We start from the raw sequence: 13,303 nt of genomic DNA on the forward strand, positions 1-13,303 counted from the left end.
TTCTATTTCCTGCCTGTCCCGCCGTGCACACATAGCTGACCAGATGTCTTCCCCGACTTCAGCGCTGATGTCGGAGGGCGGGCTTTGCTTAAGCCCTCCCTCCGACATCAGCGCTGACGTCGGGGAAGACTTCCGATTGGCTGTGTGAGCGGCAGGGCAGTCGGAGTAGAAGACGAGCCTCGCGGCTCGAGTTATATTTAACCCCGCGGGTCCCCCATCGTCCCCGTTCAGCTCTCTCTCCTGTGCACCCCCTTAGGGCGTGCACCCGGGGCGCACCGCACCCCCTAGGTATGCTACTTGCCCGGGCCCCCTGTCAGCTCCGGGCCCCTGAATGCAGGACTGGTAGTACTGCCCTGATGGCGGCCCTGAGGAAGTCTATGAGCATAGATTTTTTGGAATCACAAATAAAAATGAAATCTTTTACAAAACCGCAGTAATCACTCTGATACCCATAGGGATGTAATGGGCGTTGGAACATTTTCCGCGCGGCAGCCTCTACCACGGCTTTGTAAAAAGGGGGGAAAGGTTTTTTTGATGATAAAGTTTTTATTTATTTTAATCTTCTCCAGGACTCTCATTCAATTATTATTTATATAAATTTGAATGTTTGATAAGAGAAGCAGAGCATTATGAAAAATGGGAAAAGAGGTTATGAACTCCATGGTAAACCTAGTTGTATTTGCTGATGGTTTTTTCCAGTTGTTGGTGGATTTACCTGTTTTGCCACTGGATCACCAAGCTGAAACTTGGAATTTTCAGGTGGGGATATTATGTGAAAAATTGGTATCATCAAAGTTCTCAGAAATCTTCCCCTAGGGTTACAGAAGGGGTTTCTTATAAGACATAGACATATGAAAATAGAAATAGTTGGAATCAGGAAGCTCAGTAATCTTAGAACATAAGAACAAAGAATTGCCATACTGGGACAGACCTAAGGTCCATTAATCCTCTATCCATTTCCAACAGTGACCAACCCATGTCCCAGGTACCTATCTAGATGCCAAGTAGCAATGAAAGCTTATTTTTTTCCCACTGCTAAAGAAAGTTCCAAATAGATCATAACTAATCTTACAGAAATACTGATTGTTGCCTTGAGTGTTGATTTGAAAAGGGTCACTTCTCAAATAGTGAGAAGTTAGCTTTTATCATGAAAAAATTGTGGAAATTCATTCAAGATTAGATATCGAGACTAGCTGATTGGCTAAAGATGTGAAAGTAGAGGAAGCCATTAGTCTGGGTGAGATTGTGATGGTTGATGTGGATGCATCCTCTATGTTACTGGTATTCAGTGTTTAGAGAAGTTTCAGTAACCGAGCACAATCTTCAATTTGCATCATGCATCTCTGATTTTTTTTAAAAATCCTGTCTGCTACTGTAAAGGCCACTTCATAAAGGAACTGGCCAAACTACTGATGCCCTCTATAACAATTCCCTCCCAATACCTCACTACCCCATAGATCCCCTTCTGATGGCCCCATGAATACAACTCCCATCCCAAATGCTGCTGCCCTGAAGACCCCTACTGATGCCCCCTGTATACTGATGTCCCTCTCCCAAATTCAACATTCCTTCCGATATCTCCAATCTGCTCCAAAGATGCCTTTCTTGAAGATCCCCCACCTCAAACCTCTCCCGGCACCCAAAGCATCCTCTACTTTCCCATGGACTTCCCCACTACCTATCTTAAGTAATCTCTGGTGTCTAGTGAAGTCAAGGCAGCTTGATCCCTAGCAGTAATACCAAAGCACTACTTCTAGGGGCCACTGGCATTATTTTGAGCCCTGAGAAGCAATTAGATATCGCTCCAGTCTCCAATACCACTAGACAGTAGGGATCACTTAGAGTAGGTCCTTGGGGACAAGGTAAGTGATTGGGGGTTGTTATGAGGCAGGCATCAGTAGGTTGGCCAGGTCTTTTAAGAAGCAGCCTGGAGCACTGGGTTGCAGCTTTTTGACCCAGTGCTCCTGGGATGGAAAAATACCACCAGATCATTTTCCATGAAGATTTTGACTTGCAGTATTTATTGCAGGCTGAATTATTCATTTTACATAGTAATGATCTGTTTTGCCTGCATTGCATCTCATTACTATGTATTTCATGGTAGATAATTTTAACACTTGTTACTATAATATATGGATTATTGCCTTTTGACACACATTAAGGGCTCCTTTTACTAAGCTGCGGGAGCGTTTTTAGCACGCGCTGCAGATTAGTGTGCGCTGTCCCCCACGCTACGTGGAAAAACTAACGCCAGCTCAATGGAGGCATTAGTGTCTTGCACGCGACATTGCAGCGCATGCTAAAACCGCTAGTGCAGCTTAGTAAAAGGAGCCCTAAATGACAAATAACATATGTTAGGGCTGTAACACAGCTTAATAATGTTAAACTTTCTTTTTAGTTAGAGACCATTAACTTGGAATAATTGTTTTTAGATATTTTTTGAGGGAACTTTTTTATTGTTTTATGTAATTGTGAGTTTTGATATGTCAGTATATTACATACATGTCTAAATTTTGATCTTATAGAACTGGGATATTCACATTCAAAATGCAAAAACTTGCATATGACAAGGGGGTATCATCTGGTCATGTCTGAGCAGGCCTAAAAATAAATGCGTATCCAGCATATCACAAAGAAAATCCCGTCTGTGTCCAAACTCATCAATGCCAGGACTTCTGGGTTTCAGAAAAGTGCTCATATTGAACACTGGAGGAATTAAGGGAGTTTTCCTCTTTAATCCCCCAGTGGTTTATGTCTCCCCCCTCTCCTCCTAGGGAGAAAACTTGTGTCTCTGGTTTTAGGTAATCAAAAGTACAACCATCGTTTTTGTCCTGGAAAAGCAGGTACTAATTTACTAAAATGGTGGCGTAATCAATGAAAGATTTTCTAGCTTTTCTCTTTAGTTATTAGGACAAACTTCACAGGTAAAAACAATCCACAGGGTGTAATCCAGGGATCTCAAAGTCCCTCCTTGAGGGCCGCAATCCAGTCGGGTTTTCATGATTTCCCCAATGAATATGCATTGAAAGCAGTGCATGCACATAGATCTCATGCATATTCATTGGGGAAATCATGAAAACCCGACTGGATTGCGGCCCTCAAGGAGGGACTTTGAGACCCCTGGTGTAATCAAATGAGATGTGTTTGGCAGTGTATGCTTGAGTGTGCAAGCATTAAAATACAGCTTTAGGACCATCTGTGTGTTAGAAGGTATAGAATGCTCTGAACTATTCTTAACACATGGTTTGAGGATCATTTTACAATATACGTTATGAAGGCATACACATTTTCACCACACTACACAGTTTTTCTTACCAACTTGGTAGACCGCTCGGAAGCGAGCCCCTGTTGCTGAAGCAGCAGATCTAAATCTGAGCCAGAGGCTGTTCGATGTGGAAGTAATAGGAGCAGGGACTGTGCTGCCACAGTATCTTTCAAACAAAGGGTCCATCTCAGTGCTGCCATCCCGAACCTAAATCCATGAGTGAAAATGAAACAAATATGTTGAATCTTGAAATGAGAGTGGTTACCTCAGAAAGTTGTGAGTGAATATTGAACAGCGGCAATTACCACGTTTTTAAAAATGTTTATCACAGTATTTTATAAAACACTTGCATTCAGCACCAATAAATATACACGTACAGTAGAACCTTGGTTTGCGAGCATAATTTGTTCTGGAAGCATGCTCGTAATCCAAAGCACTCATATATGAAAGGGAATTTCCCCATAGGAAATAATGGAAACTTGTTCCACTGAACCCTAGCCCTGCACCTAAATTAGGGCATGGATCTCCCAAATTCTACTGTATAACAGTATGCACATCATAAGTGAAAGCCCCTGACCCGCTTATGCCCCTCCCATGGCCACACCCCCTTTTCAACTATGTGTTAAACGATTTGTACATATAATTTTATAGAATAGTGCTTGGCAAGATGCACATGTAAATCCAAATTGTCACCAATTAACCCCAATACACTGGACAACAAAGTTTTTGCTTCTTCAGCACTTTCAGTTGTATCTTACAGATTTTTTGACTGCTGATCATGAAAATCATGTTTAAAATTATGTATTACATACCATTTTAACAAGAAAGTACATTTTTACAATTTCTTGTTATGCTTTCAAGCTAATGCAATTAATTCTTAGTCTAATTCTTAATATAGGCCTATTGCTCAGGTTATACTTTGCTGGATATAGTGTGGGCATGTCCAGGCGTACATTCATGATAGGTTGCATAATGTCCATGGAAGTGATACAGTTTGGATTTGCCTTTACATGCTTGTACATGGGCTTGATGAACACTGCCTAATGTATGTGACACCCGAGGCCCATAATTTTTTTGACACCCCTCATCTATATGAAAAACATGATTTTTAATAACAATCCACACATCGTACATCAAGAGTGTACCTAGAAAAAGGCAGAATCTTACATACTGTAGTGAGCAGTACATTAGAGATTTCTATTCCATTAGATAAAGGCATATATTACCTCAATATAATTCCAGGAGCAGCCACTATGGTTCTCCAGCTCTAAATGTGTGAAATTGAGATAGATTTTTTCATTGGTTGGCTGAGTGATAATGTAGACACATTGCTTGTTGCTAGTGTGTGGGTTGGGCCAGTTAGGAGAGATGATAACTCCCTTGCTGTCCGTGTAATTTCCTCCACAGCCAGAATCCGCTAGATTAAAAAGAAACATTAAGGTGTCATGGGTGCCTACAAAAATACAGTACACTGTAGTTTTAGCAATTAATTATTAGTGAGTATAGATGTGCATTCATTTAAAATGACATGGAAATTTTGGCCCCCTTTTATCAAACAGTGGTAGAGGGTTTTACCACGGGCTGGCAAGGTAAATGCTCCGATGCTCATACAAATTGAATGAGCGTCGGAGTATTTACCTCGCCGACTCGCAGTAAAAAGCTCTACGGCCTTTTGTGTTTTCCCCGTGTCATCAATAGTGTGCACCGTATCTCAGTAATACTCAATATTTATCCATTGATGGCTTATTGTGCAATAATGCACACTGTTAGTGCCCTCAAAATGAAAATATATATTTTTTTTAAAGCATAATGAAAAAAAAAAGTCCTGTGAGCACCATGGGAAAATAAAAAATAAATAAATAAAAATTCACCCTTAGCAGAAAGTTGACAACATGAATTGCTCATGAAAAGGCCCATGTGCTTAAGGCCCCGCCCATAGGAGGAGCCTAAGGCTCACGGGCCTATTCTGATTGGCCCAGGCGCTTCAGGCCCCACCTGTGGGCGGGGTTTCAGCCGCCTGAGCCAATCCGGCCCCATTCTGGAGCCGGCTGGCCTGCCAGACGGGCAGGCTTGGCACCCGTCCGTCCGTCCAACGTTGAAAGGTACGGGGAAAGGGGGGTGGGGGGGTCGCGGGTCGGCGGCAGGGGGGCCGATTGGGGGTTTGGGGGTGGTCTTTGGGGGGAGGGGGTTGTGTCAAGAGCAGGAGGGCCTGGGATCCCTCCTGCCCGTATTGTAGTGGGGGGTTGGGGGTAGGGAGTCACCGGGACCAGGAGGGCTTGGGCTCCCTCCTGGCCAGATCCAGTTGAGGGGGGGGTCGCCAGGGCCAGGAGGGCTTGGGCTCCCTCCTGGCCAGATAGAGTCAGGGAGGGTTCGCCGGGGCCAGGAGGGCTTGGGCTCCCTCTTGCCCTGATATCGTCGGGGGTGCTGCAGCTGCCACGGGGCAGGAGGGCTTGGGCTCCCTCTTGCCCCGATGTCGGGGGGTGCCGCGGGTGCACGGGGCAGGGGGGCTTGGGTTCCCTCCTGCCCCAATGTTGTATGTGTGTGTGTGTGTGTGTGTTAGGGGGGGTGTGGATTCTGTAACTGGTGTTGTTTTTGAGAGACACCGGTTACAAAATCCAGCTTTTAGGCGAAGGACTGGCTCCTCCTTCGCCTAAAAGCCCTTCTGTTGGACGTTTGGGGCTTAGGCGTTTTTTTGGTTCATTATGGGGTATAAGTGTAGACGTAGTGGTTGGCTGGGCGTTTAAACAGCTGAATGTAGAGGCAGGCCATTATCAAAACAAGGACGTTTGTTTTGGTTATGGACACTTTCCCTGCTTCTGCTTTCAACGTTTAAGGCCTTAGGCCAAAAAGGGACTTAGACGTTTTTTTTGATTATGCCCTTCCACGCTTTTAAGATTTAACTTAAGGGGTCCCAACATGGCCCCGTTTCGATCTCTGCTTCAGGAGACCCGATTGCTGGTATTCTCTGATGTATTTGAATATGATATAGGCAGGGTTTGCCTATTTTAAAATAGTATTTAATAACAGTACAGAAGATTAAAGATTTAAAAAATAAATGAGTTAGAATAGGGAGGTGGTTGGTAGCCCATGGTGTGAACATTACACGATTCATTACACAATTTAACACTGAATCAGGTATATTGCTCCACTATCTGAGGCAAACCACCACGTTAAATGTGATAGCCTTCGAGTTTGAGAACTGTTGCCATACAGTGCCTTATTTCTGTTGGTACTGGTTTTTCTAGATATAGTTTTGATTACTTTTTCGCCACTAATAATTTTTATATTTAAGTGACCACATGTTATGAAGTAATGAGTTACAAAATATACAAATACATATTTAGCATCTGTTGGTACTGGTTTTTCTAGATATAGTTTTGGTGACTTAAATATCGCCCTACACTACTTGATGAATCCCTCTCACACACCCCCCTCTCACTCCTAAATTGTGACTCTGAGGTTCAGTAAAAGAAAAAGTCTTGTGAGGGGAGAATGGGATTAGGGAATGATTTGGGTAAAATAAAATAATGATTGCATTGTTTTGTGAACCAGTTTTTCAAAGGAACAATTATGTTCTGACTTAAAGTCTGTGTAAATCAATACAAAGATTTGATTTTAAAACTATTGTAATGGGGGACAGGGTGACAGGTCAAAAGCGCGCGACGACAAAGGTGCGCCGACAACCCAGCGCAGACAACTGAGCGCAAGGTGGAAGCGCACCGAAGAAAAACAGTATTTTAAAGGGCTCCGACTGGGGGTGTGTGTGGGGGGAACTTAACAGAGATCGCGCCGGCATTGTGGGGGGTTTGGGGGGTTGTAACCCCCCCCCATTATACTGAAAACTTCACTTTTTCCCTAAAAAAGGGAAAAAGTTAAGTTTCCAGTAAATGAGGGGGGTTACAACCCCCCAAACCCCCCACAATGCCGCTGCGATCTCTGTTAAGTAAAGTGGGGGGGGGGGAGTTCCCCACCAACACCCCCGTCGTAGCCCCTTAAAATACTGTTTTTCTTTGGCGCGTTTCCGCCTTGCGCTCAGTTATCTGCACTGGGTGTCGGCGCACCTTTGTCGTCGTGCGCTTTTGTCTATGAACCGGGGGACAGCACATAGGAAAGAGCACATAGCCATTATAAAAATACAGATGGAAGAGAAATTAACAGTGTGTATATATATATATATATATGTCTGATGATGTATCTATAAAGGTCTTTCTGAATAACTCCTAATATTAAGCCAAAGAGGTACATTCACTTACAGGGTGATGTAGTGTACGTAATATGGAAACCTCTGTCAGTGACTATGCTATCAGAATGGAAGTGAATCCAAGCATATGGACCAGTGGTCTGAACTGGTGATGGAGAGCCACTGCTGCAAAATCGTCCAAGCACAGAGTCTTGTGGAAGGAGTCCATCTCGAATCTGAGTGAAAAAATGAACATTGCTGTCAAAAAATATCTGTTTGGCAGCCTAAAAATACTCTTAATCACACATTTGGTATGTTTATTGTTTTGTTTTGTTTTTTCAGGCAGAACACCATTATGAAAAGATGGCATTGAATAGCTATATAGAGTACTACAAAATGTGCAGAATTTCATTTTCTCTATTTTCAGAATGGAACAGTCTACTACAGGGCTTCCCAAATGTGTTCTAGGGACACCGTGTCTAACTAGGTCTTCAGTAGGCATGTGCATTTGTTTGAAATGACATAAGATATGTTGTTGACATTTCCCACATGGTTTCATGTAATTTTTAAGGTAGGAAACCCCAACCACCAGTTTAGGTTTTATTTTTTTTATCAATATTGTGCACAAGTCATCATTAGGAGTACTACTGAAGAGCAGTTCACACTTTGGTGAGATAGGATGTACCAATAGAGCAATACGGCACACTGCCCCTGAAAAAACACCACCACCACCTATTTTAAAGCCCCACATACAACTAAAAATCCTAAAACACAGAAAGCTCAACTAGAAAATTTCTGGCTTGCACATCCTTAGTTTTCTGGATCTGAATATCCAGGATGAACATGCATGAGATAAGCTTCCATACATATGTGCAGATATAGTATGACTCATGTGTATTTTATGTTTATTAAAAAATCAATATATACCCCACAATATGCCAAATAGGATCAAAGCGGTTAACAACATAATTCAAAGTAATGAAAAGAACTCCATTAAAAAAATATGAAAGACAAACCAAAAATGAACTGAATACTATACATCTCTAATACAAAATACTTTAATATAAGATAATAAGATATAGGATAATGCAGATTGAAGTACTGAATTCAAGTTCTATCAATTTAAGAAGGCCAATTGAAAATAATGGACCTTTAATTTCTTTTAAAATTTAAAAAAGATTCTTCTTTTCTCAATTCTACAGTTAAATTATTCCATAAGATTAGAACCAAATAAAAAAATGCACAATTTCTAGTGGAAGCAAGACGATATATGAGGCATAGTTATCGTTCAGTGATCTTAATCATTGCCTAGTCATTGTGAATATCCTGAAAACCTGAGTGGTTGTGCATGTCCCAGGACAGATTTGGGAAGCCTTGATCTTGAGTGTTTGGTAGAGTCAAAACTCCTTTTACAAAACTGTGGTAGCAGCTGCTGCTGCGGTAATCCCTCTGTGGTAATCCATAGGGATTTAATGGGCACTGGAGTGTTTGCTACACAGCAGCCGCTAGTGTGGCTTTGTAAAAGGGGAGGATGGGGTCACTGCTTTAGAAGAAGTCCTGAAATGCAATTTAAAAATTTCCTCTTTTACATCTCTCTTCTACATTTTATTTTTGTTCCTTTGTGGCCTTTGGAATCAGTTGAAAATAGATATTTCTCTTAATCCTTACTAAGGAAGTGCTGAGAGCACAGAAAGTTTCTTTGGTTAAGTAAACATTACTTTGCTGGGAGATATGGTGACATAAAGCATGGGATAAAACATAATTTGTTGTTTACTGATAAACTATCTCCCCCCCAACACACACCTTTTATGAAGTCGCATTAGTGTTTTTTATTGCAGGCCGAAGTGATTAAAGCTCTGACGCTCATAGGAATTTTATGAGCGTTGGAGTTTTTACCGCCGCAGCCAGTGATAAAAACCCTAACGTAGCTTCATAAAAGGAGGGGAGGGGGAATATTTTAATTTCATTAAACAAGCAAACGTTATTAGTTTGTTTAAAGAGTCTAATTTTTTCCCTAGTTTAAACATAGTTGTTACAGTCCCAGTACATTAAAAGGTAGGTATTATATTGCTACTACTATTTATCTTTTCTATAGTGCTGAAAGACATATGCAGCGCTGTACATTTAACATACAATAGACGGCCCCTGCTCAGAAGAGCTTACAATCTAATTTTGACAGACAGACAGGACATCTCAGGGTTGGGGAGAGAATCTATAATTTGTTGTCTTTAGTTTAAATGTAGTTATTACAGTCCTAAAACATATGGAGGGGCATAATCAAAAGAAATGTCTAAGTCCGTTTTGGCCTAACTCACAAGTCGTCCAAAGTCGGACATGGGAAAATATCCATTTTCAAAAAATATGTCCAGTATATATATATATATTTTTTTTTCCGAAAATCGTCCAACTGTACATCCAGCCGTTTGATCTTCCAGACCGCTAAGTCGTCCATCTTTATACCCCATTTTCGAACAAAAATTTGTCCAACTCAAAAATGCTTAGAAAAAGACCTTTTGGGAATAGGAGGGGCCAGAAAAGTAAGGGACTGGACACCTAGACATTGCAACATAGTGGGGCACCTTATAGGGCACTGCTGTGAACTTCACAAAAAGGGTGTCACATAAACATCTCACAACAGCTCCCTCATAGGTCATGGTGAGCCCCCCAAAACACCCCCAGAATCTACTAGACCCACATATCTACCACCCCAATAGCCCTTATGGCTGCAGGAGCCTCTTATAGGGCAGTAGCTAGCTAGCACAACCAACCCACTTAAGTCATGCTCGGTTCCCAACCCTATTGGCATTAAACAACTAGCACTGGATTTTTACCGCACTGGTTGTTTTAATATGTAGTAGATGTCTGCGCAGTTTCGCATGTGTCTATGCCAATGTTTACCGCATGGTTAAACCACCCTATCTGCTTAATACAGCTTAGTAAAAGACACTTTAATGTAAGCCAGTGGTGTCAAAGTCCCTCCTCGAGGGCCGCAATCCAGTCGGGTTTTCAGGATTTCCCCAATGAATATGCCTGAGATCTATTTGCATGCACTGCTTCAATGTGTGCTAATAGATCCTGAAAACCCAGCTGGATTGCGGCCCTTGAGGAGGGACTTTGACACTCCTGATGTAAGCACTGGTGGATTTTCTGACAGCATCACTTGGCTATTTTAGCTGCTTTGGAGTATTGTTTTAAAACTGCTGGCTCAACAGCATCACACTCCTGAGGCAGGCTACAGAATGTAATATAATGTATCTTTTGAAAACTCATTGCTGAAATATGTTGTGAAAAAATTAGTGCAGCTGAGTTTTAAAAAGGTTTGAATTAATTGCAGGAAGAACAGTCCATAAGCCATTATTAAGGCAGACCTGGGAACAGTCATTGCATATTCCTGGGGAAGGAGGGGGAAGAGGCCTGGAGTCTTGCTAATTTTGGGGTTCCTGCCTTGTATTTGTGACGTGGATTGGCCTCTGTTAGAGAAACAGAATGTTGGGCTAGAAAGATGAAGCTTTGTTATGACGCAGTAGGGCAATTCTTATGTTCTTATACTAATGCTTTAGGGAAGGGGTCTCAAAGTCCCTCCTTGAGGACCACAATCCAGTCGGGTTTTCAGGATTTCTCCAATGAATATGCATGAGATCTATGTGCATGCACTGCTTTCAATGCATATTCATTGGGGAAATCCTGAAAACCCGACTGGATTGCGGCCCTCAAGGAGGGACTTTGAAATCCCTGCTTTAGGGTCTACTATTATTTGGATTCTTGCCAGGTACTTATGACCTGGATTGACCACTGTGGAAACAGGATTCTGGGCTAGATGGACCACTGGTCTGACCTAGTATGGCTGGGATCTGTTTAAGTCCAGCTTGTCCTATTTTTGCAATATGCATGAAGTACGGTGTACTGGTGTTCTAGAAACACTAATATTTGCAATGCTGTCTTCTCATGGGCTCCATGACCAGTTATGGGGTGGAGCTTATATGGACGGCAGGAAACCTTGGTAACCCCTTCCTGAATCTCCCAAAGGGAAGCCCTGCACCTTGCATAAGAGTAATATTATCTTATTTTTTGTTGTTGTTTAAAAAAAAAAAAATGCACTGAGTAACAGACCTAGATATGAGCTCAAAATCCAACTATGTTGTTCTTTTTAGTCTGTTTAGGAATAGTCCAAAGCAGACGCAATGACTTACCACACCCCACTGTAATTTTCTTCTGGTAGCTTTGCATATTTTGGGGAAGTTTAGAGCAGATATGACTGGCTGTTCTCTAGTGATAAGCAAATGCACATACATACAAGCATGCACTTCATCTGAGATACAAGGATAATGACTTCTCAGTATTTGTAGAGATAAAAATTAGAATTTAGAGATAGTCCCTAACATATGATTGTGTTAGAAAATACCACAGAAAATGAGAAAGTGCCTGTTAACAAGGAATGTGTGAACTGGCGTGGTTGATGGAACACTGCATTCTTTTTCCTTGATATTTATTTACTATTATATTGTTGTATTAAGGGTATAATCTAGGCTTGAACATACTTTTCAATTAACAGTTATTGTTATGCTAGTACAAGAAATAATCTTAGGGGGAAGGGGGTTGGCCTGACACTTTCCCATGCTCCTTTGTGCTTCCTGTGCAGTCAGAGCTGGCTTTCTTTCAGGTTATGGTGCTAAGAGCCTTCATTTACAACTACTCAGCTTAGCCCAGCTACTGTATTGACTGACAGTTCTCAATCTGGAATGCAGTAATGTAAACCGCAGGTCTGGCCTTGGAAGTAAAATTCAGATCTGAGGATCATGTATGAATCTTTCACATATAAAAGGCAGCAATGCCTGACTGTAGGCAAAATAACTTACCAAAAAGGAAGAAAGTCACCAAATTTGGCATGAAGGAAGAAAATGAGAACATCTTGGGCAAGCTTGTAAATTAGAAACATTAACTGAGCATTTTAGAGAGCCAGGCATCCCCCCAAAATATGAGTGAAATCTAATGAAAGCCAGCAAAAAAATATTTTACCTGTTAGCATGTTCTTGTATACAGTATATATAAAATATTGCACTCATAGCTTCTAAAAACACTCACCGATGGCATTTATTAGTGCTACATGTCCATGAACCACCAGAGAATTATATTCACATTATACTGAGCAATTTGTAAATAGATATAGAAACACAGAAACATGATGACAGATAAAGTCCAAATGGCCCATCTGCAGTAACCATTCTCTCTTCCTCTTTCTAAGATATCCCACGTGACTATCTCACACTTTCTTGAATTCAAACACAATCTTTGTCTCCACTACACTTCTGCCTCCGTATCTGCGGTGGATATGTTCTAGCTGTAGGCGCGAATATGAAAAAAAACGCAAATAACTTTTCTCAATATGTTATTCGCGGTTTTAGGAATCTGCCACCATTTTTACTAATGAAACCGCGAATAACTTCCCAACAATTATTTGCGATTTTTAACTTACGCTGCCACTATTACTTTGTAGCCATGGTGGGAGACCTGATCTGATCTGTTCCTGATTTCAGGGCAGGCAGCCAGCCAACCAGTGATTTCAGGGCATGTTGGGAAGAAAACTTTCTCTCTAGTGATGCTGGGAAGCAGTGTTTTTATGAGTGCACATTGGGAAACATTGAAGCTGCAGATGGAGTTGGGAGAAAGCATAGAAGCAGCGATTTTCAGTTACAGTAATGGTAAATGCTAAACTTTTTTTTATCAATACTGTACAATTAAAGGGAAAAACTGTAGTGATGATGTGTTTTTAGGGGGGTGGAGTCAGCAGCCGAAAAATCTCAAATAATTGAAACCGTAGATACAGAAACCGCGAATACGGAGGGAGAAGTGTAATTCTT

At 41.6% G+C, this 13,303-nt stretch overlaps 1 protein-coding gene across 2 annotated transcripts in view; it reads right to left on the minus strand.

The window, feature by feature from the left end:
• Positions 1-13,303, minus strand: part of CUBN (cubilin) — a 494,825-nt gene that overhangs the window by 417,697 nt on the left and 63,825 nt on the right. For both annotated transcript variants that reach the window (XM_033931276.1, XM_033931275.1), the window contains exons 16-18: positions 7,519-7,681; positions 4,492-4,682; positions 3,316-3,472 (exon numbers count right to left, since the gene is read on the minus strand). In XM_033931276.1, the coding sequence (XP_033787167.1) occupies positions 3,316-3,472; positions 4,492-4,682; positions 7,519-7,681 (511 nt within the window). The remainder of the gene's footprint in view (positions 1-3,315; positions 3,473-4,491; positions 4,683-7,518; positions 7,682-13,303) is intronic.

Source organism: Geotrypetes seraphini, chromosome 2, assembly GCF_902459505.1.
Source record: "Geotrypetes seraphini chromosome 2, aGeoSer1.1, whole genome shotgun sequence".
Lineage (NCBI taxonomy): Eukaryota > Metazoa > Chordata > Amphibia > Gymnophiona > Dermophiidae > Geotrypetes > Geotrypetes seraphini.